This window comes from Hyperoodon ampullatus (assembly GCF_949752795.1).
Source record: "Hyperoodon ampullatus genome assembly, chromosome: 1".
NCBI classification, from domain to species: domain Eukaryota; kingdom Metazoa; phylum Chordata; class Mammalia; order Artiodactyla; family Ziphiidae; genus Hyperoodon; species Hyperoodon ampullatus.
Genome location: NC_136914.1, coordinates 220,692,865 through 220,720,285, shown reverse-complemented (window position 1 = coordinate 220,720,285; position 27,421 = coordinate 220,692,865). Strand labels below are relative to the sequence as shown.

The 27,421-nt window shown below is 41.1% G+C and overlaps 1 protein-coding gene across 1 annotated transcript; it reads right to left on the bottom strand.

The window, feature by feature from the left end:
• Positions 1–7,385: 7,385 nt before the first annotated feature.
• LOC307051515 (ATPase PAAT-like) lies at positions 7,386–23,194 on the bottom strand (the record flags this gene model as incomplete). The annotated part of the gene is made up of 6 exons (XM_079701904.1): positions 23,018–23,194; positions 22,050–22,253; positions 21,157–21,229; positions 18,118–18,324; positions 11,376–11,830; positions 7,386–7,620 (listed from the first exon to the last, which is right to left on the bottom strand). Exons 1-6 carry the CDS (start codon positions 23,179–23,181, stop codon positions 7,386–7,388), a joined length of 1,338 nt encoding a protein of 445 aa, XP_079558030.1. The 5' UTR covers positions 23,182–23,194.
• Between the last annotated feature and the right edge of the window lie 4,227 nt (positions 23,195–27,421).

Below are 27,421 nucleotides of genomic sequence, written 5' to 3'. Positions count from 1 at the left end.
CTTACTTTAGGGAACCGGATATTTTATCAAACCTGTAATTTGAGAAACAGGGATCGAATCATCCCTGTTAGGAGGAATTAAGGTCCAGGGTTGAAGAGCTCACTTTAGAAGCACAGCCTCTGTCCAGCTCCAACTTGTATGCCTATCAGGCCATAGGCTCTGTGACATCAGCTCTCTGGACACCAGCTCTTTCATGGAGTTCTGAATTCAGTTCCATGTGTAGGTATATTTTAGCCCCCATGAAATAGATACACTATTTTGAATCACTTAATTCTAAGTCTTTAACTTTCCAGGTCTTATTTCCCTCACGATAATTTTAAGGATTTAAAATTATAATTTAACAAAGGAAAAAGATAGAAATGGGGAGATTAAAAATAGTCTTACACTTAAGAGTTCAATTATAGACGACTTTATGTTAGCTACACAATGAAATAATACAGAGCCATTTACTAGGATTCAAGCATATATGCTCATGGACATTGCAAGATTTTCATACTTTATAGTTAAAAGGGTTACAAAAATGAATAGGATACCTGTTCTAAGTCAAGTGTACATGATTTAAGGTACTCATACCCAGCCAATCTAGTAACATTAAATGAGGAGACTCCAGATACAGACAAGAAAGCTTAGATTTGTTTCTCCCTGCTCCTCTCTGCAAAGAATAACTGTAATACCTGAGGTAAAAAACAAAAGAAAACACAACAAAGGTCAAACGAAGGAGAACTGTGAAAGTTGGAAAGAGGAAAGCAAACTGGTTAGGGACCCTAGGCCTGGATGAGCAGTATAGCATCAGGACAGAAGAAGGTAGCCCAGGCCCGATGTTCTCCAACTCTGAATCCAGCAACAGAGGGTGGCTCTGGAGGGTTCATTCTCCCTGGATTTAATGCGAGTCCTGCTGACAAGCCCAGGCTAGCCCAGTGGCAAGGCGGACAGTGTGGGAGCCTCCTGACAGTCAGTGGCTAGTGGAAGTTGGCCAGAGATTCCCTCTCACACCTAGATGCACCAAATGGCTCTAGCCTGGGGAATCTCCGGCTCCTTTAGGCAGCACTGCTGGAGGCTTGGGAGCCCCAGTGGCACCAAAAAAACTAAGCAGATCAAAGTAGCACTGAAAAACCTCTGAACATTTCATTGTCATTGGAACCTCATCCCACGAAAATAGGCCAGGATCTGCATTCTAAACCTAAGTCAGGTGACTACCTGATAAAATTAAAGATTTAAATAGGACCTAGAGTCTCCTAACATAATAGCCAAAATATTCAGGATTCAATGGAAAAATCACCTGGCAGACCCAGAACCAGAGAAGGAACACCAGAATGAGAAGAGACCATGAATTGATGCTAACAACAAGATGAATCAAATGTTGGAATTATCCAGAAAGAATTGAAGACAGCATCCTACAAAGCCTTTGGTAATCAATACCAAATCTTCTTGAAATAATGACAATATAGAAATTTCAGCAAAGAAAGGGAAGTTACAACAAAAAAACCAAATAGATATTATACAACTAAAAATACATTAACAAATTAAAAAACAAAACAAAACAAAAACACCTTACTGGAAGGGTTCACTAGCAGATGGAAATGACAGGACCAAATCAGCGAACTTGAGGACAGAACAAGAGAATTTAATAATCTGAACAAAAATTAACAAAGCCTCAGGAACCTTTGGGACCATAACAAAAGATCCAACATTTATGGTATCAGAGTCTTAGGAAAGAAGAGAGAGAATGGGGATGAGGTTTTGAAGAAATAATAGCTAAAAACTTCCCAAATTTGGCAAAAGACAGAATCAAGAAGCTGAGAAAATCCTGAACAGGATAAAGCCAAGAAAATCCACGGCAAGACACATTCTAAATTAAACTTCTGAAAACTAAAGACAAAGAAACAAACTTGAAAGCAGCTAGAAAAAACACATTACCTACAGAGGAACACCAATTCACATGACAACGCATTTCTTTCGTTTGTAACCATGGAGGCCAGAAGAAAGTAGTACATCACATTTTTCCAAGTGCTGAATGAAAACGACTTAAATTCTGTATCTGGCAAAACTGTCATTCAGGAATGGAGGAAAAAGGACATTCTTGGATGAAGAAAAACTAAAAGAATTTGTCCTGAAAAGATCTACCCCTTAAAGGACGGTTAAAGGAAAAGAAAGTAAAAATAGCTGACATAACCTTCTGAACAGGTGACATTCCAGCAGAGGCCTAGAAAAATGGGGGAGCGAAGTGAGGAGGTGTATTCCAGGCAAAGAAAATAGTAACAGAATCCCAAGGCTGCAATGGGTTTGGTGTGTTCAAGGGACAAGAAAAGGGCCATTGTGGCTAGTGGGATGCATCCAGGGGAGAGTGGTGGTAGGAGACGGAGTTGGAAAAATTAGCCAAGGACAAAATCTTACGGGGGTTTAAAGCTCTTAGTAAAAAGTCTAGATTTTTTTTCTCCCTGTTATAGAACACCTTTGGAGGGTGTCAGTGGGGTTTTAGCAAGGAGCCCATGCAATCTGGCTGCAGAGCCTGTGCTTTTAAACGTAGACCAGCGGTTCTCAAACTGAGCATGCATCCACATCAGCTGGAGGGCTTGATGAACCAGGGATGGCTGGGTCCAGCCCCAGAGCTTCTGAATCAGTATTGTGAGGTAGGGCCTGAAAATCTGCATTTCAACTAGGTTCCCAGGGTATGCTGCTGCTGCTGCTTCCGGAACCAGACTCAAGAACGACTGCTCAATATAATTTGACTTTGAATGTGACTTCCCTATAGCACCTAAGATGGAAGACAGGAGGGACTTTCAAATGTACTGGAAGAGTGATGATATTAAGAACCACGTATGTCACTCTTGCTATTTATTTATTAAATATTTATTTATTTATTTATTTATTTATTTATTGGCTGTGTCAGGTCTTAGTTGCGGCACATGGGATCTTTCGTTGCAGTGGGCAAGCTCCTCTCTAGTTGTGGCCAATGGGCTCCAGAGTGCACGGGCTCAGTAGTTGCAGCACCCGGGCTTAGTTGCCCCGCGGCATGTGGGATCTTAGTTCCCCAACCAGGGATCAAATGGGCGTCCCCTGCATTGCAAGATGGATTCTTAACCACTGGGCCACCAGGGGAGTCCCACTCTTGCTACTTAAGAAGATAGAGAACAGAAGAGTAGAAAGAGGGAGGGAAAAATTTAACATTTACTGGATATCTCCTACATACTAGGCCTGTGCTAGGCAAGTCATATAAACTTCATACAAGAGAATGAAGTATGCTGTGATATCTCCAATCTTACAGAAGAGAAAACTGAGGCCAAGAAAGGTAAAGCCACTCATCCAAAGTTACACAGCAGGAATAACTAAGATGGAAAGAGAATTCAGGTTTTTCTATCCTTGTGTTTTTTTCTCTAAGTCATCTTGGAAATATGGTCTCTGAAGGCATTTGGAGAGAAAATGTCAAAATGGTAGAAAACTGAAATCCTGGGCTGCTGTCCAATGCAGGGCATGGGACTGTCCTTAAGGAGAAAGTAGTGGGACTTCCCTGGTGGTCCAGTGGTTAAGATTTCACACTTCCAATGCAGGGGGGCATGGGTTCAATCCCTGTTCAGGGAACTAAGATCCCACAAGCTGCACATGCTGTGCATGGCACAGCCAAAAATAAATAAATAAATAAATGAGGAGGAGGAAGTAGTGATGTGAGGAAAGGAAGGGACAACTAGGAAGATGCTGTACTTGCTTTACCTTGAGAGAGGTGGCCATGGAAGAGGAGTCACTTCTCCTTTCAACAGTCTTGGATTTCAAATGTCAAAGGGGATCAGTTCCAAGTAAGAAGGTTCTATACCAAAACCCACATGGGCACGGGGAACAGAGAATGGAAGCAAGGGGAAGGAAAGAAGTCCTGGATTCCAGGCCCATCTTCCCCACTTACTTAATAGAATGGTTGGCAAAGCAGTTCAGCTCCCTGAGCCTGTTGCTTCTTCTTGAAAGTGAAAATATAATGAATAATGTGTGGCTTGACAATGGGGGTGGTGGCTATTAATGTCTGAGAGGTTTCAGTGAGAACAGAGGTGTCACCACTTTGTAAACTGTGATGCCAATGTGAGCAGTTGATCCCTTTGATGGCGGCTCTTCTCCAAGCACAGATGTGTTCTGTTCACAGGCTTGATCCAGGTGCAAAGTGTGAAAGTGAAAACATTGTTTTTGACGGAACCTTCGCCAAGGGGTCTCTGCTGGGCCCCACCAGAGATTCTGATTCATTGGTTTTGGGGTAAAGCTCATGAGTTTGCCTTTCTAACCAGCTCCCAGGTAAGGCAGATGGGAGGGGCTGATCAGATGGCTCTGTGTCGAGGTGTGCTATGATGGAGACCAAGGCAGACTCCCCAAGCTCAGCCTGTTATCTAAATAATAATAACCCTGAGATCTTTTGAAATGCCTACTCAGGGACCACTTCTCCCTCTGGTGTGATTTGTTAGATTGTGATTTGTTAAACCTTCATGTTTAACAAGTTCCCCAGATGATTCTGACAGAGACTGGAGAGCAAATGAAGAGCACCACTGACTTCCCTTTGTCAGGAAATCAGACGTTACATGGTTGTACATTCATAGCACCCAAAGCAGAATGCCAAGAATTTCTGCACGTGAGGTCACAAGCAAAGCTCCACTCCTTTCTGAGGCCCAGAGGGAATCATGTCACCCTCCTGCTTGAGCCACTGATTATTTGGTGCTAACAAATCCTGAGTGGAGCAGTGATGGTTTTCCCAGGCCAGACCCAGGCTACCTTTTCAAGCCTTTCCTCTACCTGACATGCGTCATATGCTTGAGCCAATCTAAACTGTTTTACTTACCCCTAAAAAGAAACTTCTGTGTTGTTTTTTCATGTTTCACGTGTCCAGTCGCTTGTTGAGGAACGGAGAGACGAAGGGCAGCTCATGAAGGCTGCACCTCAGCTAAGCTTTGAACAGTAGTGTGATTTAGGGCAGGAAGAGGTGGGGATCAGTGCAGGAGGACTCTCATCTGCCAGAAGCAACAGCTTGAGGAGACTTGGGAAGAAAGGACGGGCTGCAACGCAGGTCATGTTGTGGTGGCCAATGAGCCTGGAAAGCTAGGCTAGGGCTAAGTGAGGAAGAGCCTCCAGTGGTCGTCTCTGTTTATGAGCCACTTGGCAGCAGCACACAAATGCACTCCTTGCCCTGAACCTAAAAGGATCAAAGTCCAGTGATGATAGAGGGATGAAAACCTTAATATGCTACCATAGGAAAGACAGAGATGAATTAATGCTCAAAGGGGAGGCAATGTGGAAATTAAAATATGTAACCTGTATCTTTTTTATTTTTATAAATTTATTTATTTATTTTTGGCTGTGTTGCATCTTCGTTGCTGCGCACGGGCTTTCTCTAGTTACAGAGAGCGAGGGGCTACTCTTCATTGCAGTGCGTGGGCTTCTCATTGCGGTGGCTTCTCTTGTTGTGGAGCACGGGCTGTAGGCGTGCGGGCTCAGTAGTTGTGGCTCACAGGCCCTAGAGTGCAGGATCAGTAGTTACAGCGCACAGGCTTAGTTGTCCATGGCATGTGGGATCTTCCCGGACCAGGGCTGGAACCCATGTCCCCTGCACTGGCAGGCAGATTCTTTACCACTGCGCCACCAGGGAAGTCCCCAATAACCTGTATCTTGATTTAAGTTTTGATCACCCACACACCCCTTGCAGCCACCTCAAACTGCAGTGGTTACCCTGACACCTCTGAAGGTGCATTTGCCAGCCCTGATTTCCCAGACTTGACTTACTGGGTGTGCCACATACAAGGGGAGAAAAGTTACAAGAAAAAAAAAGACTTAATAGAGATTTTGTACATACTGTGATCTGCTCCTTCTATCTGAGCAAATTCAGGCAGTATTTTCTTAGGTGATAATAATTTTAATAAAGCAATTACATATACATACTATAGCAATTTGTAAGTATAAGAAAATCAATACCTATGAATCTCTAATATATATAAAATGTAATTTAGGTTTTTATTAACATGGAGAAATTAAGAAACAGATGATCAGGAATTAAAGCTCATCTGAATTATTTCTACTACTATAATCATGAATATTGTATTTATTTTAATTACTTTAGAAAACATAGCATGTGTTCTAGTTGTAATTATATTAAAGCAATTTGTGAATCAAAGAACAGACCACAGTAATCAGAAATTGTATAAACTATTAATGAAAGGGTTCAGCTTTAAATGAGACACATTTCTCCTGAGTGCTGAAAGAAATGCTACCTAATGCCTACATGTTGTTAATAAATTAGGAAAAGACTGATAAAAGTAATATACAAGTCCTCATGTCCCTAAGGTCAGAGTGATTAATAAATGAACACACTTTATATTAGTTTTTACTTCAAAGAACTAAATTCATCAAAATACAACATACTAAATGAGTGTAAACCATCCTTTTTCATCTTAAATATTAGATGAAAAAAAATATTTTTATTTGTTTAAGACAAGTACTTTCCAGAGTGGTTGCATTTATTTTTTAGATGCAAATATATCACCTTACAACACATATACAATAGGTATAATTTCTGAAAATCATGTCTGCCAGAGAGAACTGCAATCTCCTGGATTCATATGCCTTAATCCTTCAATGCAGAACCTCAGCATTTCACACTTTAATCAGAAAAGGGCTCTGGAAAGAAGAACCTGTATCAGCTCAGAAAAGGAGAGAATTCCTTCTACTTTCTGAGTTGATGGAGATCAAACAAGATGACTTCTCTCATTTTACATCAAACATAAAATCTAAAGTAATAATCCTAACAAAGAATAGGTCAGTTCTAATTTTTACTTTTCTATCCATAAATACAGTGTGACAGAACACAAAATTAATGGCCCCAATGTAAAACAATTTTACACATGCCAAATATCACATCTAATTTTTTATCTGAAATAAACAATAAAAAAGGTAATATGGTGATCTGAAATTAAAGGTTGCAAGTCTTAAGTACCCAGTTTTCTAAGATCAATTAGAAAAAGAAAAAATATCAAGTATTCTAAGCATTTTGTACACCCATAAAACATAAGGTCTTTCTAAATATTAAGAGTATTCCAATCAAACACATATAAACTACCAACTAATGAAAAGCATTAGAAATCCTTAAAAAATTTGAACACTTTAAGCAACCCAGAGGTATATGTGAATTTTCTTATAAAAGTGAAAAATATGCAAAACAAAAATAATTTTTGACCCTATCATGTTAACTCTTAGTGTACAGGATGAGATTTACAGTAACAGTCAGTTAAAATGAACACTGAGGTTGCTTTATGTAAGTAAACGGTGATCCTCAAATGACATTAAATAGTTGCTTTGACTTTTGGGGGTTTGGATTTGTAATAAATATGTAATAAATATCTGTAGTACTTTGAACATGTTCGGTGCTATCTTTCTCCATTTGAAAGTCTTTCTCCAGAGTCATAATGTCTTAGAGGCATGCCAGAGGGTGGGGAGTTGGGACTTTGCGGCAAGTCCACTAACAAAGCAATCTTATTATCTATGTGCTCCTGGAGTTTATATATTCGCTGATCAATGTAGTCCATAAGTTTCTTTTCCATCAGTTCCATATTTTTAGAAAGAATCTTTTCCAAGTAGGAACAAATGGATTGCTCTTCCATCCTAAAAGTAAATTTAAAAAATAATAATGTAACAATTTTCCCTAATACTATAACAAAAACAACCAAACTGTAGTACGATAAAGCAGCCAACACACATTGCTGAAATTTGTCTCCACAACTATACTGTCTCCGTACAACACACTTCCAGGTTCTAAAATACACACTCAACAGGTGACCACAATCCTGAATGCCCAAAGCATTCTTATTTCTTCAATTCTTTAAACATTTAAGCATACAATTGAAATGAGAATATATAAATGAAGATGATGGAATTTCTACCCTCAAAGAATGGCTCTTTAGAAAGGGTCCTTTTGATTTTGAGCTCCAAATCTAAAGTAATCTTGCATGATTTTTTTAAGGTTTTCCAAGTACTTCCCCAAGCAACTGTACAATTTAAATAGTTTTTTTCTTTTTTAATCCACACAACTTTATTAAATTACTGGAAGCTTCTATGAACTGTGTACAGGCTTTTGTGTGGACAGATGTTTTCATTTCTCTGGGATGAATGCCCAGGAGCACAACTGTATGTTTAGTTATTAGAAACTGCCAAAATATTTTTTAGAGTGGCTGTACCATTTTAAAACCTCACAGGATTTAAAATGAGATCCAGTTTCTCCACATCCTCATCAGCATTTGCTATCATTATCACTTTTAAACTTTTTATTTTAGCCATTTAAATAACTGTATAGTGGTATATTGTGGTTTTAATATGCATTTCCTTAATAGCCATGAGGTCAGTCGCACATCTTTTCATTTGCTTATTTGCTTTTTGTACATCCTCTCTGATAAAATGTCTCTTTATGTCTTCTGCCCATGTTCTAATTGGATTTTTTTAATGTTGAGTTTTGACAGTTCTTTCTATATTTTAGATATGTCATTTGTTGGATACGTAATTTGCAAATATTTTTCCCCACTTTGTAATTTGTATTTTATTCCTCTTAACAGAGTCGTTCACAGGGCAAAAGCTTTACATTTTCATGGCATCCAATATATTAAATTTTCTATTACCTTCCTTTTGGTGTCATATCTAATAAGTCTTGTCTTAGGTCCCCAATGATCGTCCCCTATGTATTATTAGAAAAGTTTTATAGCTTTATGTTCTACATTTAAGTCTACGATCCATTTTGAGTTGAGTTTTGTATAAGGTACGAGGTTTGGGTCATGGTTCACTTTTTACCCTTCGGATATCCAATTGCTCCAGCACCATGTGTTAAAAAGACTATTCTTCCTTTATTGAATTGCTGTTGCACCTCTGTCAAAAATTAGTTGAGCATATTCATGTGGGTCTATTTCTTTTCATTTAATTATTTATTTTTATTTTTGGCTGAGTTGGGTCTTCATTGCTGCACGCGGGCTTCCTCTAATTGCGGTGAGCGGGGGCTACTCTTTGTTGCGGTGCGTGGGCTTCTCATTGCGATGGCTTTTCTTGTTGCAGAGCACGGGCTCTAGGCGTGTGGGCTTCAGTAGTTGTGGCACACAGGCTCAGTAGTTGTGACTTGCAGGCTATAGAGTGCAGGCTCAGTAGTTGTGGTACACGGGCTTAGTTGCTCCATGGCATGTGGGATAGTCCTGGACCAGGGCTTGAATCCGTGTCCCCTGCATCAGCAGGAAGATTCTTAACCACTGCACCACCAGGGAAGTCCATGTGTGGGTCTATTTCTGAGCTATTACGTTCCATTGACCTATGTGTCTGTCCCTCTGCCATCACTACATCATCTTGAATACTCTCACTACATAAGACTCGACATTGGGAAGAGCGATTCCTCCCACTTCATTCTTCCTTTTTTTTAAAAATAAATTTATTTTATTTTATTTATTTATTTTTGGCTGTGTTGGGTCTTTGTTGCTGCGCGCGGGCTTTTCTCTGGTTGCAGCGAGCAGGGGCTACTCTTCGTCGCAGTGCGTGGGCTTCTCATCGTGGTGGCTTCTCTTGTTGCGGAGCACGGGCTCTAGGTGCACGGGCTTCAGTAGTTGTGGCACACAGGCTTAGCTGCTCCGCGGCATGTGGGATTTTCCCAGACCAGGGCTCGAGCCCGTGTCCCCTTCATTGGCAGGCGGATTCTTAACCACTGTGCTACCAGGGAAGCCCTCATTCTTCTTTTTCAAAGTTGTTTTAGCTATTCTACCTCTTTTGCTGTTCATATATTTTTTAAAATAATCCTGTCTATGTCTACAAAGTATTGTGGTGGAACTTCAGTATGCATTACATTAAGTCTTCATATCAATGGGGAGAATTGACAACTTTACTATGTATGAGATTGAATTTGTAATTTAAAAGTTCCCAGGAAAGAAATATCCAGGCCCAGCTGGTTTCCTTAGAGACTTCTACCAAACAGTTTAGGAAGAAATAATACTAATTTTACACAATCTCTTCTAAGACATGGAACTCATTTTATGAGGCCAGTATTACCCTCATAGAAAGCCAGGCAAAGACAGTACAGGAAAAATACAGACCAGTATCTTTAATGAATTAGATGCAAGAATACTCAACAGAATATTAGCAAATCAGATCCAGCATTGTGTAAAGAAGAATTACAGCCCACAACTAAGTGGGATTTATTCTAGGTATACAAGGTGGGTTCAGTTTTTGAAATTAATGTAATTCACTATATGAACAGACTACAGAAGAAAATTCATGATCATATGAATGGCCATAGGAAAAACATTTGACAAAATCCTATACCCATCTATGATGAAAGAAACTCTCAGGTAACTAGGAACTAAGGAACACTAAGCCTCACAGTCCCTGAGCAATCTGACTTCTTTCCACCTTTTACAGTCTTTGTATGTTTGCTGTATTATGTCCAGGGATTTTATTGGTAAAAAGGGGGATCTGAGAGAAATAGGGACATTCCATCTCAGCTGGACCCAGAAGCAGTTTTTAAATGTTTAGGTTTTTTTCTTTGGGTTTTATTTTTTGTTTGTTTTGTTTTACTATATCACAAGTTAACACTGATGTAGACTATCAACTATTAAAGACTATTATTATCCTTCCTTGTCCTGCCCAAGTAAGAACCACTTTTTTTTCAATAACTTATTAAACTCCTCAAATTTCAATGCTATTAGAGACATTAAAATTTCAACCAATACAACTCCCTCATTTGACATGGGAAAAAAGGCTAAGCCAAAAGATTTAAACAGTAAGGCAAAATAGTTAAGCTAGAACTATGATTAGAGTCCTGAATTCCAATCTAGTGTGAAATCTGGACACATTACGTCTATATAAAGGATGGAGAACATACTAAACACTTAGCCACCCCTCAATCAAAGCAGGACTGGAAAAAATGGAATTATGAGATTAGGGGATAAGGGCCTGTACACTAGAAATAATTTAGAGCTGAAAAATGTTTGGATGACTCCAAAATTAGCCTGGGTCACACACGATCTACAGAGGAAATCTGTTCCAGTGGCTCACTTCATACAATCGGGCACAAAATGTCCATATCATGGTCCCCACAGCTCCTCTCCATTCACGCAGACAGCTCTCTACTCTGACCCTACCTGCTGCCTGTACCCCTTCCATCAGATGCCTGAGAAGTGCTCGGCACCTCCAGTTTTACCCACTTCTTTCAAAGCAATCCATCCTACTCTGCTGAGTATTTCCTTCCTATAGTGTGTTAATGGTGAAATGTAAAAGCGCCTAAAATCCTCTCTGGAAACATTTTCAGGCAGTAGTTATTGAAACAAACCTGTTTTCCTCCACCTGCCTCCCCCCTCCTGCCCCCAATCTAAACCACACTTGTCTTAAGTACTCACGTAACACCAACAGCGCCTTCGCCGGGCTTGGTGATGCTTTCCTGCCACTCGCTGTCGGGTCCCACACGGAGATGGTTCACTTGACTACACAGATTCTGCAGAACAGGCAGCAACTCAGAGTTAGGTATATGTGAGTTGTCACTTGCTTTCTTTGGTAACAAAGAAGATATTGCATTCTTAAGATCATTCTCAGGAAGAGAATGGTTTTGTGGCACAATTTTACACTCTTGGAGGCTTGTCATATTTCCTCCTCCAGCTGGCTGTGTACTTTGATCAATGTAAGCTTTTAAGTCTTCAGTCATGTTTCCAGATGTCAATCCAGTTCTGGAAGGGAAAGGTGTGGAGGATGACTTGTTGAAGGCTCCTGAAGTAGAAGATGATTGCAGTCCGATCATGTGCTTGTATCCAGTGCTCTCCAAAACTGCCTGAAGCTGCTCTCCAGTGGGAATACAATTCTAAGCCAGGTAAATAAGAAAATGTTATTATTAACATGAATCATAATGACAGGTAACCTCTAGAGTATCTCAGAGTCAGGCAATGTGCCTTCTTTCATTTGATCCTCAAAACTTTCACATGCAGTAGGCTATAGCTACCAACCCAATATTAAGTTAGGAAACCAAGACTAAAGTTAACTTGGCCAAGGTAACACAACTAGTCAGTGGCAGAAGCAGGACTGGAACCCAGGCCACCGAACTCCAGAGTCAGGACTTCTAATCATTTCACTAGTTTTGCTAAGGAAAATATTCAAATAAATACAAGCATACTTAGTAAAATTGCATGGGCATATTTTAATGTTTCCACTACAAAGGCCTCCTTAATATATGGTAATAAAATGTAGTATTCTCAGCTGAGTCACAGTAATAGATAACTTTCATAGAATTAAAAATCATCTGCCCATCGTCACATATGGTAAGCCAACCTAAGGATATGCAACTTATTTTCATTGGAAGATAGACCAGATAGTTACATATTTAAAGTATGATGTTATATGAGTACTTCTGTGACATTTTCAATGACTAAAACGAGCTACCTTTTGGCTAAGTCTGCCTTAATAATTTGTAGGATAGTGATTATGTTTTGTGGCCTCAACTCAACCAGCTATGCTATATTATTTCCTGAGAAGACTCAGGCTCACTTTTTTTTTTTTTTTTTTTTTTGCTGTAAGCGGGCCTCTCACTGTTGTGGCCTCTCCCGTTGCGGAGCACAGGCTCCGGACATGCAGGCTCACTGGCCATGGCTCACAGGCCTAGCCGCTCTGCGGCATGTGGGATCTTCCTGGACCGGGGCACGAACCCGTGTCCCCTGCATCGGCAGGCAGACTCTCAACCACTGCGCCACCAAGGAAGCCCTACTTTTTTTTTTTTTTTTTTTTTCAGGCTCACCTTTGAGAACAGGTTACACTGTCTCCTATACAGGGCCGTGATCTTGCTATGCTCTTCATTTTTTCCACAAGAGAAAACCAAAACAACCTCTAGCCTATCTAACTGTTAAGTTATACACCTCCATCTTAACTTCTAAACACAGAACTCTACTAGGGATTCTTTTTTTTTTTTTTTTTTTTTTTTTTTTTTTTTTTTTTTTTTTTGCGGTACGCAGGCCTCTCACTGTTGTGGCCTCTCCCGTTGCGGAGCACAGGCTCTGGATGCGCAGGCTCAGCGGCCATGGCTCACGGGCCCAGCCGCTCCGCGGCATATGGGATCCTCCCAGACCGGGGCACGAACCCGTATCCCCTGCATCAGCAGGCGGACTCTCAACCACTGCGCCACCAGGGAGGCCCTACTAGGGATTCTTATAGGGGATATCATCTCATACTTACCGTTGCTCAGTATCTAGTGAGAGAGACTGAGAAAATTATACAAGATTAGGTGAAGACACTCAGTCCGTATATTGTCTGGATATTCTAAAAAATGCTTCTTGGATTAAGCCAGCCCCAAACTCATTCATTCAACAAATATTTACCAGAAATCTGCTCTGTGTTAGGTACTGTCTCAGGCACTGGTAATAAGCCAGTGAACAAAACAAATGAAAATTGCCGATCTGTGGACACTACAGTCTAGGGAGCAGGGAGAGACAAACAACAAAGAAAAAAAGAAAGAAAGACAATACGTCCTGTGAATAGAGATGGTGATAAATACTTTATGGAAAATATAGCAGGAAAGGGGAATGACGGGAGCAGGGACATTGGTAGGGTGGGAACAACAAAGGCCCCACGGAACTTCTACTGAACTGCCTGTTGGAGAAACTCTCTTTATAAAGAAATCTTACCTTCTTCTATTGAATGCAAGTTTTGAAAAAACCTTAAATTATTCCTAAAAACGAGGATTATATACAATTATATTTACAAAATTCAAAAATTAGACAACTCTCCTTAGGTGAAAAGGAGCTTTACTCAGTCATAAAGGAAAAACTCAATTATTTTTGGTAGTGGCAAAATTCTGGTACTGCAAAAAAACTTTATGATAGAAAATTGAAAATTCTACAAAACAGCAATCACATAAATAGTGGAATCAATGTCAAAATTGTACACAATTCATTTGGCAGAAATTTTAATTAGAAAAATCCAAATGCAATTAAGACATATGCTATATGAGTTTTTCTATTTTGATATACAGTAATATTTTATTATAAGAAATTCACTGATTATAAAAATTAGTCATATTTTTCTCAGATAAAAGCTCTTACGGTGATTATTTTTCACTTTGAATTAAATGTTAAGAAATTCACAGGTTAATCTATATGGCAGTGCAGTAAATGACCCAACCTTAGTTGCTGATGACTATTCTTCTCCTTCTTTTGTTTGACTTTATTCAATTCTTAATTTTCTTGAGCTGTCATATATTGTCTTGCAAGGCACCTCAAACCCTTTTAAAAGTAGGCAGAAGAATATGTATAAAATAATTCATATGTACTTACTGTTTAGGTTCCGTGTCATATTTTATGTGAAAAAAAAAAATTACAGAGCAGCCTAAAAAAACATGAAAGCATTTATGTAGAATTGTGTCCACATAGTTGTACATGTGTATACTTAATTTCATATAAGTACACATATACCCCCAGATTTTTGAAAAACTGTTTATCTCTGAACATCTTGAAAGATTTCTCAAGACACTGTCTTTAACTTTTTTAATTATAAAGAATTTGAACAAGTATCACCTTAAAAATCCAAGAAAAAAGATCTTTTTACTTTTTTAAGATGAAAAAGGTAAACAGTGAAAACCTTGAATAACTGAATACATTTTCTTTGAGAAAGTCGGTGCAGCTTTCCCTCAGATAACATTAAATGACAACTATATGCCAGGCACTTTGATTCAGAATTCCTACTCAATTATTCTAAATTGCTAAAGCAAAAACAAATGAAACTCAGCACATATGAACTTCAAATACAAGGAAATAAGAAGTCACTTTAAGAAACTTTCCAGAAAACAAGGAACCACAAGGCAAAGGTGAAGCAGGGAGTCTAGAAAGCTGTTCCCCAGGTCCTTTCTTTCCTCATCAGAACAGGCCCTGCCCCAATTAACATATGAAGGTTGCAAACGGTGTGGGTTTACGCCCCTTCCATAGAAGGAGAGGTTCTGATCATGAACCATCCCTACTTTATACTCAACAGATAGTTACAGAGCTTATATGACACTTTCCAGGAAGACATTCCATGGATTCCTTGTTTGTGGACAAAAGCAATCCTAGAGAACCAGGTGTATCCTGTGAGAATCATTCATAAATATAGCCTCCCCACGAGAAAGAAGACTTTTATTAGCATGTTTAAAAGACGATTTAACAGGATCACCTTCTTTCTTCCCCAGGGGGTTTCCCAAATGTCCCCACAGATAATGATTTAGCACGTGTGTTGGGGGGTTACAACACACGTGCTGTTGGTTGGAGGACTTGTGTTTCTATATGATAGAAAATGCGACAAGGACACACACCAAGCTGGGGAACAGGATGAGAGCTGGGAGAGCACTCTTACAATATACCTTATGTACTTGCGAATGGACGGAAATTCATAGCAAAGAAAATGTATTATTTTGGGAATTTAACAAAAAACCCTAAAAACATGGGCAAAAAGCCCCACAAACTACAATTCATGTCATTTCTTTCCCAAAGTCAAGGTTTTAAAACATAAAAATCAGTCCATGAACTGATTTTATTGAATTCATTAACCCTCTCTAATGTTTCCAACATGTTCCACACACAAAAAATTTCTTCTGTTTTTAAATGTTTAATCTCTATGTCCACTGGATCCTTCCCCTCAAACATCTGTTCTTAAACTATGCTATGCATAAGACTCATCTGGGCATTGCCTGTATAAGATAGGTGAGTCCTGAATCACAGCCTCAGTGTTTCAGGTCACCGGTGAGGGCCAGGATTCTGCACTTTATAAACATTCCAAGGGATTCTGATACCGGCAGGTTCCTTATCTCTATCATTCTTGAAACAACCCACTTTACCCTGGCTACCTCCACATTCTGACTACCCATTTACTATCTAATCCCTCAAAATCAGGTTTTCATCTCGTCACTATTCAAACTGACCCCCTGAAGATCTCCAAGGAGTAGTTAGTTGATAATCCAAAGGGCATATATATTATATAAAATTTACTCGGAGCCATAAACTAGACAGACAGGTCCTCTTTGCACAAAGCTTATATTTTAACGAGATACACAAAACAACACATAAACAAAAACAGGCAAGAAAGCGCTGATGAAAATATATGATACAGATCTGGAGGAAAAGGCTAATAATCTTTTAATCAGGGTGGTTAGCGAAGGTGTCATTCAAGATGGAATGTTTAAGATGAGGTTGAAATAACAAGAAAAAGGCACACTTGCAAAGACCAGGAAGAGAGGATTCTGGCCAAAGAGAACAGTTAAGAGGGCAAAGGTCCTGAGGTGGGAGCACGTCTGGATATTTGTGGAATACCCACATCAGAATGTCTAGAGCAAGGCATCTGAGGAGATGCAGCAAGAGATGAGGCTGAGGAGACAACGTGGGCCCAGACCTCAGATGAGAGCGTAAGGAATCTGGATTAGTTCTGAGTGTCAAGGGAAGCAGTCAGGGGGCTTGACACAGGGGCTGTCGAGTCTGATGTACCCTTTGAGATCATGCTGGCTGCCCTGTGGAGAGGGAGCGTGGAGCGGGAGGACCAGCTAGGAGCCTCCTGAGGTATGGAGGTGAGACACTAGTGCCAGAGCAGGAAGAGTGTGGACGCTGTTCATTTCACAGCTCTCCTTTCCATGCTTTCCAGGATCATCAGCAACTCTCCTGCTCTGCTATGTCTGCCTGTTGATCCAACGATACTCATCCTAAATTAATATTGGCAAATCTCACAAAAGTTATGTAAGTTTTTTAACTCACATTATTGGTTTTAAACTTTCATCCTATGATTTTACCAGTATTATCGTTTAGATTGTAAACACGAAGAAATTTATCCTCAAAAAGAGGAAGCGATGCCAAATAACACAGAACTAATAGCTTTGAATTCAGGTCTCCTGACATCCGATCTCTTGTGACTCTTAAGCACTGCTGTGTCCTGCTCTTCTGGTTCCTTTTTCCTCTCCCCGTATTCTTAGCAAACGCACCTGCTCTCCCAGGGTCTTCCTTCCTGGCTCCGGTCTCTCCCCTCACCCCCTTCCCCATCATCTACCAGGCATGCTCCTCCCAAACCTCCTTCCACTCCACTAGCCCCACCTGTGTTTCCAAAGCCTCAAATCATCATCCCAGGGCATGTGTTATTCATACCTAAAACTCAACACTCCCAAATTAAACTCCTGTTTCCCCCAAGTCGCTTCCCTCCTTGGGTTCCATGTATATTATGGTATCACCATTTTCAAAACTTTAGTTTCACGTTTGATTCTGTTTTTCTCCCACAAAACCCACATTAAGTTAGTTGTCAAGTCCCAATGGCCCCACTGTTGTAGCCTCTCACATTCCAGCATCAGGTTACTCCTTCCAAGTTTAGACTCTCATTAACTCTCCTCTGGATGACGGAAATAACAGAGCTGCTTTCCTTCATGTAGCCTCACTTTCTGCTGACGCATCTTTCCTACTGACTCATCTTACACATAATAGCGGATTAAATTTATTAAAACAGAGCTAAAAAACACCCACAAACTCTATAACATCATTCAAAATCCTCTAAGATCCAGCCCCAGTCTACCTGAAACTTCCCCTGTCACTTATTCACTCCAGAGAAATTAACTTGTATTCATTTCCTAGCTACATCCTATTCCTCTAGCACTGAAGATTTAATCCATACTCTTCTCTACCTCTCAAGTTGCATCCCTCCACGTTTACTTGCCTAATCCCACCCTTCCTCTTTAAAGGCCTAGATAAAACGCTGCTTCCTTTAATAAGCCTTTCCTAGCATTCCTCATCATTCCCCACCTAGATGCCCTGACTCCCCTAACAAGACCACAGAGATCCTTAATGACAGGTTATCGACTAATTCATCTTTGAATCTTCTAAAGTAACCAAAACTGTGGTATTCACTAAGAAGGGGCTAAATAAATACGTGCTGAATGCATAAATGAGTGAATTCATGGAAAATTGTGAAGTCTATAATAGAAATATGTTTTTGCAAGAGAGTAGGTCTACAGAATGTTATTTTTAGAAAAGTTAGTAAAACTAACAGTTAAATCAATAACAAAAGTTGAAATAAAAAGATTTATGTTTCTCCATGTCCTTATAAGAAGACATCATTTAAAGAATTTTAACAGTATCTGGAAAGAAATCCATTTCTACTCACCTGTTGCTGGAAAATAACCATATTCATCAATTGCTGAGCTCCAGATGACAACTTTGACCCCATGGACTCCATGATGGTCTGGACCCTCTCCAGGTCTATCCTTGATCCTAGGGCAGGAGAGCCTGCTGAAGAATTTGCTGAAAGTGGCCTCACGTGTACCACAACTTTACTGATGAATACACACTGCTTTTCGCCAAAGGAGAGCAGCTATTATAATACAAAAATTCAGCAAAATTAATGATACTAAAAATAATCATCATTTAAGGTCATTTCTTGTTAATACTGAAGAGTGAAGCATTCAAGAATCTAAAAATTAACTTCAAGTACATTTTAAAGGTTTCTGTAGAACAAGTCATAATAAAAAAAAAGACTCAAGAAAACAAGGTAAATGCAAAAAGTCCCTTTTAAATAAAAGATTATATATAAATAATGTTCTACTTACTTACTTTAGGGAATTAAAGATAAACTATACCAATCTGAGATCGTAACATACTGAAACTTGCTATAGTATTATTTAATACAAAATAAGACTGTCCAGTGTCACATGCAAAGTGTTTGTGAAATACTAAGTATAAATAAGTCAGGATTTTAGAATTTAGAACTGTAGGGAATATCAATACAACCTAAGAGAGCTCAACAGTTTACACATAAAAAGACGAGTTCAGGGTGGTTTCTTTAACTTGCAAAAGACACCCAATTAGCAAGGTTGAGCTCTGAGCTTGTTTCTTCTGGCTTCTATCCCAGTAGCTTTTCCAATGCTTTATGCTTCTTCACGTTGTCCATGCTTCTAAACCAAAAGACATTTCATGTGTGGTGTAGGACAACAAAGCAGCAGAGTGGAACGAAAACAGCATTTAGAATCAGAGAGACCTGAGTTCAGTGATGGCTCTGCCTGGGTGACCATGGGCAAATACCAAACTTGAGTCAGGAGTAAAATGAGTTCACACGGTTGTTATGAGGGTTATGTGCTAAAATTTCCAGTACATATCATTGAGTAAGTGCTCACACATATGCATCAGTAACTATTACTTTTAACTTACATATACTATTGGCCCAGAAGAAGCTTTCATACAAACCCAAGGATGTCCCTAAATGAAACACTCTTTCACTCCCTGGTACTTCCACAGCACAGTTTCAAACACCATTCACCTTCAGAGACACAACAAACCCATATATCACACAAAGACACAGGCGAATACAGACCCATGATCTAAAAACTCAGTGTGGCACCAAAGATCATCAATAAGTAAGTAAATACCTCATGAAGTGTAAGCACCCACATTCCAACCTCCATATTATCCCTGTTCTGCTTTTTAACCCCCAAGCCCTTCTCACTAGCGAATGTAGTACCTATTTTGCACACTGAGTCAACCTATCATCTGTCTTGCCCGCTATAATATTTGCGATGTGAGGCCTTCATTCCAATTTACTTCATAACTGCCAATTGCTGAATGCCAAGTACAGTATCTGGCATCAATAGGCACTCCAGTATTTGCTGGATGAATGAACGGTCTTATTTAAATGAATTTAGAAACTATTAGTATATACACCTAAAACAACATCTTGGGATAATCAGTTGTGTGCTCTTCTGTAAGTAATAATCAGCACAGAATTTGAGAAATTAAAAATAATCAATGCAAGAATTTTCTTCAGTTCCCTAATATTACCCATAAGGTAGGTCGAAAAAGGTGAAGGAACTTGCCCAAGGTTATTGTGTTAGTCAGCAAGAGAGCTCATTTAACAGTCAGGGCTTATGTAAAAAAGAGTGGATCCGTGTATATGTATAACTGACTCACTTTGCTGCACACCTGAAACTAACACAACACTGTAAATCAACTCGACTCCAAGAAAAATTCTTTAAAAATAGGGCTTTCGATTTCCAGCTCAGTACCATTTCCTTAGATCTGATGACCTTAGTAAAGTTCATGTTAATAATATTTTTCAGGCTAAAGACACCAATCCAAAGTCCTTTAACTTTGTGGTACCCATGTCTGAATCCTCCCTGATTGTGCTCTATCCTTCTAGATTTGGGGACGAGAACTGCTTGTGGTTTTCTTGGCACCTACGTTTTATATAAAGATAAAAAATGTTTTTAACTCCGTCTTTGTAAGGCTCAAAAGTACTATACTGCTGTACTAACAAGAGTACATGACATGACTAGGAAACGGAGCAGGACCCTATGGTCCTTGCCCCACCTTGTCCTCAGCCTGCCTTTGGTCTGTGGAAAAACTTTAGCCAAAGAATAAGTTTAATCAGAGAAGTGCAAAAGTGGAGAAGCAAAGAGAAGCAGTCAACAGGACAAAACAGTAATAGTTTAGTCATAAAGCAAAGTCAAGGACCTTTAGTTCCTCCTCAAGGGCTACAGATCATATTCTGAGCCACATCCTGCGAGCTGTCTTAGAGATACTGAAACCCTCACCAGGTGGAGGAAGTTAACTACATGATGACCAGACTGTAGCCACAACATAAGCTGCCACAATTCCGAAAACTGGCCTCAAGGAAAAGGGAACCAACCAACCCTGGAACTGAAGAACAATCAAGATGATGCTGGTCAGGCCACCACATGACCAATTTCAAGATGACTGTCAGAGCTGGCTGTGCTGTTTCTGCATGCAGCCCCCTCCCTCTGTCTACAGAAGCTCTTGTCCCCTGATGGTCAGTGGGCGGAGTTGGCCTTCAGACAGGAGTCCAGCACCCCCAACGCCCCACCCCTGCTGTTGCCGGCATCCTAAACAAAGCAAACTTTCCTGTCCACCAACCTTGCCTCTTTATTGGCTTTTGAGTGGCGAGCAGCTGAACACCACTTTTGGTTACAATCGTAGCTAATAAATGGTCAAATTTTAACAGAAGAATGTTGAAAATTTTTGAGAAAAGAATTTCTTTTTACATGTTTACTGAGTATTTCTGACCTAAAACCAGGGACCAAGTTGGACTAACTACATTACCAAACCTACAGATAATAAGTATATATAATAGGAAGACAACTGTAGTTTTTAAATTAGCTTAGGAATGACTATGTGACATTGAGGAATGACTTACCTTTATTTTACAAGCATGTGTGGAAGACTCCAATTTTAGATATTTTTTGTACAAAATAATCTTTTCATGTTCACTAAAAATAAAAAGGAATTAACTTATAAAAAAGTTCACACACTATCACTTTTAATAGTTACATTTAAAAATAAAGGTTTCCGGGACAATATTTAAATCCTGAGATTCAGTTTTCCTTGTGAGGCATAAACAGCTGGGACTTCCTACTGAAGTGCACTGGCTACAAAGACAACATCTGCCACTTACAAGCTATATGAGAAAATGAAATTAGATATCAAATGTAGACTCATGCAGCACAGAGCACACTGTAAAGCTCAATAACATACCCGTTGTATCCAACATGCACGGTATATAAAACACTTCGTATTTTGATTCGTATTAAGGAGAGATTAGGTCAGAATCTTTGAAAGAAATCAGAAAAAAAAATCAAGAAGTATAATAATGGGTTAAATAAGTATACTGGTATGGCAGTGTTGGGCTCAGGCACTATCTGTAAAGAGTTTCCTACAGGAAAATGTTCAAAGTTCCAGACTGATAGACAACTTAATTTTTGGAAAACAGATTGTTGTGAGTTAAAGAAAACAGACAAGAAACACTTACCAGAACTTCATCTGATCAGTCTGCCACGAACTAGCTATGATCTTTTACCAACTTCTCTCTCTTCCACTAGCTCTCAATTTCCACGTTTATAAAAACAACTAGGCTGATCTAGACTGTCTTTCAGATCCCTAAAGGTCTAAACTTTTATGTCTGCTGGTATGTTTTTATCTTCTCTCCCCTAGTATCTGGCACCAATGTCCGAGAATCGATAAATATTGCAAAAGCTCAAGAAAATAAAACACTACTTCAGAAGAACACTTCCACACGCATAGGTCACAAACCTGTTATCCAGAACATTACAAACATTCTTGCCCCTACTGGTTCCACAGTACTCCTCTCCTGAGTATACTTCCATATTTCTTGCTGAACTTAAAAGGCCAATAGAAACGATTTCTTCACCTCCAGGAGGGTCACATCTCAGGTAAAGGAAGCAGGGGTTTTCATCTTGGCTGTTCACGTTCCTTTTCAAAATCACCAGATCCTCGCTGAAAAGAAAATGAAGAATATTATACAGTTCTCTGAACACTGTCATTAACCCACTTAATGGGCCACAGGGGTTGACATGTTATCCTATTCATTTACATTTGCATTTGGAGACCAAGCGCCTTGCAAAGCACTGACGAAATGCTCAATACAGAATTCCTAAGGAAATGATGCTTTAGACGTGAGGGCTCTCCACTCTCTTTTCCCTTGACTTCTGTAATACATTCTAAGCGACTGCCTATAATTGCCTGTCCAGTTAATGAAATAGATGTACTGGGCAGCTAGTGCACATTAAAAAACAGTTCAGAAGTGGGGGTGGGGCGGGGTGCAGAATGCAATAAAGGACCAAAGTGTGCCATTTTCAAAGCTAAGCTGATGAAGATTTTCGACATCTGGATTTTTTTTTTTAATGCCTACTTTGGTCGACAGTAAGTTTTTGTTTCGGGATAGAAAGGAGGTTCTGATCCCGACAGGGGGCCTCAGGAGCCAACGTGACGGACACAAGGGGGATGGGAGTGAAACGCCGAGTCTTCAGGTCACCTGCCCCCCGTCCCCTGCGCCCAACGCTCACGCGGGAGTCCCCTCCTCTTTCCCGCGGGCCCGCCACCCGGGACCTGCCCCCTTGCCCTCGCCGCCCGCACAGACCGTCACCGGCTCGGCTCCGGGCCCAGACCCTCTCCCCTCACGGCCCCCGCCTCCCCTCCCGGCTCCCTCAGGAGCGTGGCTGGCACCGAGCACAACCCCAGTCCCCGCCGGCCCGGCGCACCCGGTTGCAGGCGGCGCCAGCAGCTCCTCCCAGTCGGCGTCCCGGGCGCCGAGACCAGACCGGCTGAGATGGAGACTCTGGGCCAGGGCTCCGCACGCGGCATCCCAGGAAGAGGCCAGCGGCGGGCGGCGGGTCAGTGGCGGGTGTACGGTCTCGGTCTCCATCTGGCCACCTACACACCAGGCCAGCTCCGGAACCTCTCTTACAGCTCTTTAATTTCCACCAGACTGAGGGACTGTAAAGGAACAGAGCGACTTCCGCCTCGTCCGGCTGCAAACCCCAGAGCCGCGGCTTCTCGCCGGGGTCGGGAGAGACCAACTACCGTAAACGCGCATGCGCGCGCCGGCCGGTTTGGGCGGAGGGTTCAAAATCTGCGGGGCGGGGGGAGAGCTGGAGTCCGGCGCATGCGCACTGACAGCCTGGTCCAGCTGCTGGGCTGTGCGCAGGCGTGGTGCTGTGCGCGTGGGAACCCAGTGGTGGTTTGACGTTGGCCCCGGAGATGTCGTGTGGATGCCGGTGGCCGGACTGACCCGCAGGGTCGGTCCGGTGAGGAGAGTACGTCGTGAGGTAGGTGTGGTGTCGTGGCTCTCGAGACCTGAAGGACCTCGTCCCGACCCTCGGGTCTGTGGCGAGGACGCCGAGCCTTTCCGCGGGCTGCGGTGGTGTGCGGGGGGCTGGGTACGCGGCGGCCAGGCGGTGGAGTCGGCTTTTCAGAAAGTCCTCAGCCCGCTCCGCACACGCGTTCTCTCCTTCGAGGGTGTCAGGTGGGTGCCGGTCGTTCGGCTTTATCTGAGGCGGAGGTTGGGACGGCGTTGCCCTTGGTGTGGGGCCAGGGCGGGTGGTGTGTGAGGAAGGTGTGTGGCCCTGGGGCTTCGCCCTGTCAGGTGGCCCGGGCCGCCCTCGTGTCCCCTGGGCCGGGTGGAAGATGGAGAAAGGCCTGCGCCCGAAGGGGGGTGGGGTCTGCCCTCCCGGCCCCAGAAGAGCGAGCAGGACGGCGGCCTCGGGTCTGCGGTGGAGCAGAATGCGAGCTGGACCTGAAGGACCCTGAAGCTTTGGGTCCGGGGAAGTGGGGGCGGGTGGCTCTGTCCATTTGCCCCCGGGATAGGAAGGCCTATGATGCCTTTCTGCCCCTTTCAACCGCACCTTGCGAAGAAGTGCAAAGTAGAGTAAAATACACTTGTAATGTCAGCCTTCTGCAAATTTGGCCCGTCACTTCTGTAGTTCTGGTGGTGTTCTGTGTAGGAAATAGACATCGAACTCTGCTATGGCAATTCCCTGGCCGTCCAGTGGTTAGAACTCAGCGCTTTCATTGTGGTGGCCTGGGTTCCATCCCGGGCCGGGGACTAAGATCCCAGAAGCCGTGTGGCATGGCCAAAAAAAGAAAAAAAAAAAAAAAAGAAAGAAAGAAAGAAAAAGAAATCTTGCCCCACGTTAGTTTTGTCTTAGTACTTCCTACTATGGGTTTTCTGGGCAAAGTAATTTTTATTTTGTTTTTCTTAAGTTTTCATCTGAGTTGTTATGTTGGAATATTTACCTAATGAGAATACAGTGCTCTTTTGCCTTCTTTTTACGTACTTGTGGAGTGGTCTAGAAAAATTATTAATGTATTTTTCTATAAGTAATTATCCAGAGTGTTTGTTAGATGGACTTAGGAAGATTGAAAGAGAAACCTACCACAGATCTGATAGGTACAGAATTTATAAAGTTAAAAGTCCTTAACTGTAAATGTTCTGGTTTTAATGATTGCAAAGATTAGTCCCCCAGACTTAACGGTAAGCAGTGTATTTGTCATGTATGTCCTGCCTCTTGTGGTCGTAAGGTAACTTTGATCCATGTTAGAGTGTTTGCACAGTCCAAAGAAAACTGGCTCTTCTTCAGAAATACCAATCTGCAATTTATGAGCAAGATCAATATTAACAACTGGATGTTGACTTCCTTAAATAAAGCTGAAAGACCATAGGTCAGAAAACTAAAGACTTCGGTGGTCCTCCCTCTTTTATTCCTATATATCCAATAAATCACTGTCTTGATTTCGCGCCTCCTTTTTTTTTTTTTTTTTTTTTTAAGGAAAACTCTCCTCTTTTTCTCCATCTCTGCCTTTTCTGTTTTCCAGCACCGACTTTCAGCTGAGAAGTTCCAGGATTTTCTTTATTGGTCTTTTAGCCTTTTCTTTTTTTGGCCGCACCACACGGCTTGCAGGACCTTAGTTCCCCGACCAGGGCTCGAACCCAGGCGCCGGCGGTGAAAGCGGGGAGTCCTAATCACGGGACTGCCAGGGAATTCCCTAGCCTTCATTTTAATTACCTCCCTTTCATCCTCTGCATTGCCCTCTGATCCTTCTGGTGTTTGCTGCGCCATACTGAGTCACATCACTCATTAGCATGGCATACAAAGCCTTTGGTACTCTTAATCCTGCCTGCCTCCCATTCTCCTCTACCTTTGCACATGCTTTTCCCTCTACAATGCTTTTCCTTTTGGATAACAGGGAAAATTCTGTTCATATTCAGAAGCAAGTACAGACCTCCACTGTGCTACAGAATTAATCACTAATTCCTCTGAACTACACTTTTTAGGTACTATAATCTCTTGTGGTTTGGGACTTTATAAAATAATTCTCACATTTGTGTTTCCTACCATGTGTATACTTATGGAAATTAGGAAGTATTTTACACCTGGTAGAGGGTTTTTGTATGGAATTGATAGGGATAACAATAGAAGCCCTTCCTTGTTGGCCCAACACCCCCGCATTACTTTTATGCCCATTGTTTCCACTGACTCCTTACTGGACTATGGGACGGTGGGGTTTGGGGAAGGATATGGTCCTAGACTGAACCAGGAGGATCCATTCCTAGTTGTAGCCAGGTGTTTGGCCGCATGCTTGGTGTTGCCATGGCAAAGCTAGCACCTGTGATACAGGGGAATGTCATGCCCATGAAGAACTTGGGAGCTTGGAAGTAGACCTCTGTAACTTCTCTTGGTTCTTTACTGTTGGAGAATTCTTGGGCTGGCTGTATACAAGTTGAGGACTGGATGTCCTCGTGAGAGTAAGTAAGCAGGAGGCATGACTATGGCATGCAGACCCTTCTGATTCCTAAGGGCTGCTTATCCTCAGCTATGTCCACAGATACTCTGTTTATCTCTGCTCTGCAAGTAGTCTCACTACTCTCTAGTCTCACTACCTTCTGTGTACTGTGTGTATACATTCCGTGTATATATTTCATGAGGGCCATCAACCCAAATTGGGAAAGATATTCCCATCTTTATTTTTGTTAACTTCCTACTGAAATGTAACAGTTTAATGATTAGTAAAGCTAGCCACAGTAGAATTAGTAGACTTAGAAACACCTATCGCCTTGTCACTAAAATAAATGACATTTTCACATCACATTAGTATTCTTAGAGCTGTCTCAAAATTTTATCAAAACCTCAAACTTATAGTTATTAGACTACCACTATAAATTTTTATTTTTATAAGTCAGCTTCATTAAGGTATAGTCAACATAAAGAGTCACAAATTTTAGTGTATAATTCTTTGCCTTTTGACAAATACATATAGTTATATAATGAACTCTACAGTGCCATGATTTGTGTGTGGTAGTTATTAGACCCGTCAGTATTCTGGGCATTGAATCTAATTGTAAAGAAGCACATATACTACTATATTATACATTTGGTTTTTAAAATATTTAAGTTTGCTTGATTTCATTTGTAATCCTATGTATTTTATGTTAAATACTTAAATGTGTTATTCTGAAAGGGTCCATAGGATTCACCAGACTAAGTTTCTCCATGACACAAAAAGATTAAGAGCTTCTTATTACTGTCCATCTTCCCACCACTATCTTAGGGTATGGTAGAATATAGGCACCTTTTAAGCCTTTAAGGTCTAGTTGGTTAGTCACTGACGAGGTCAGAAAGTGGCAGTATGGTGACAAGTTTGCAGTTTGTTCTCCTTGAATTATTACAGCCTCATTGCATTTTATAAAACAGTTAGGGGAGGAAGGGATTGGATAGGAATTGAGAGAGGTCACATGGTATGATTTGCCTCAGTATAAAACTTCCAGACAGAACCCCCTGATGAATGTAACAAATGGACTTAGAAAAAACTCCACAAATCTAATTTTTAAAAATATATCTTTAGAGCATTGAAGGAAAATATTGAAAGCAATGACTTTGACACAAAAGGCATATAACAGAGTTTGGAAGAAGATAATCCTGAAAAATCTGTTATCTCCTAACCCTTTAGTTGTTAGATACTTGTTATGTAGCCTTAGAGAATAATATTGTGGCAGTTCACCAAATACAGGTAAACTCCCTTGTGCCACCCCCTGCCACAATTCATTTGTGTGAAGGATGTACTGTCTATGCCAGGCTCCATTACCTCTTGACATGCTTCTGTGACCA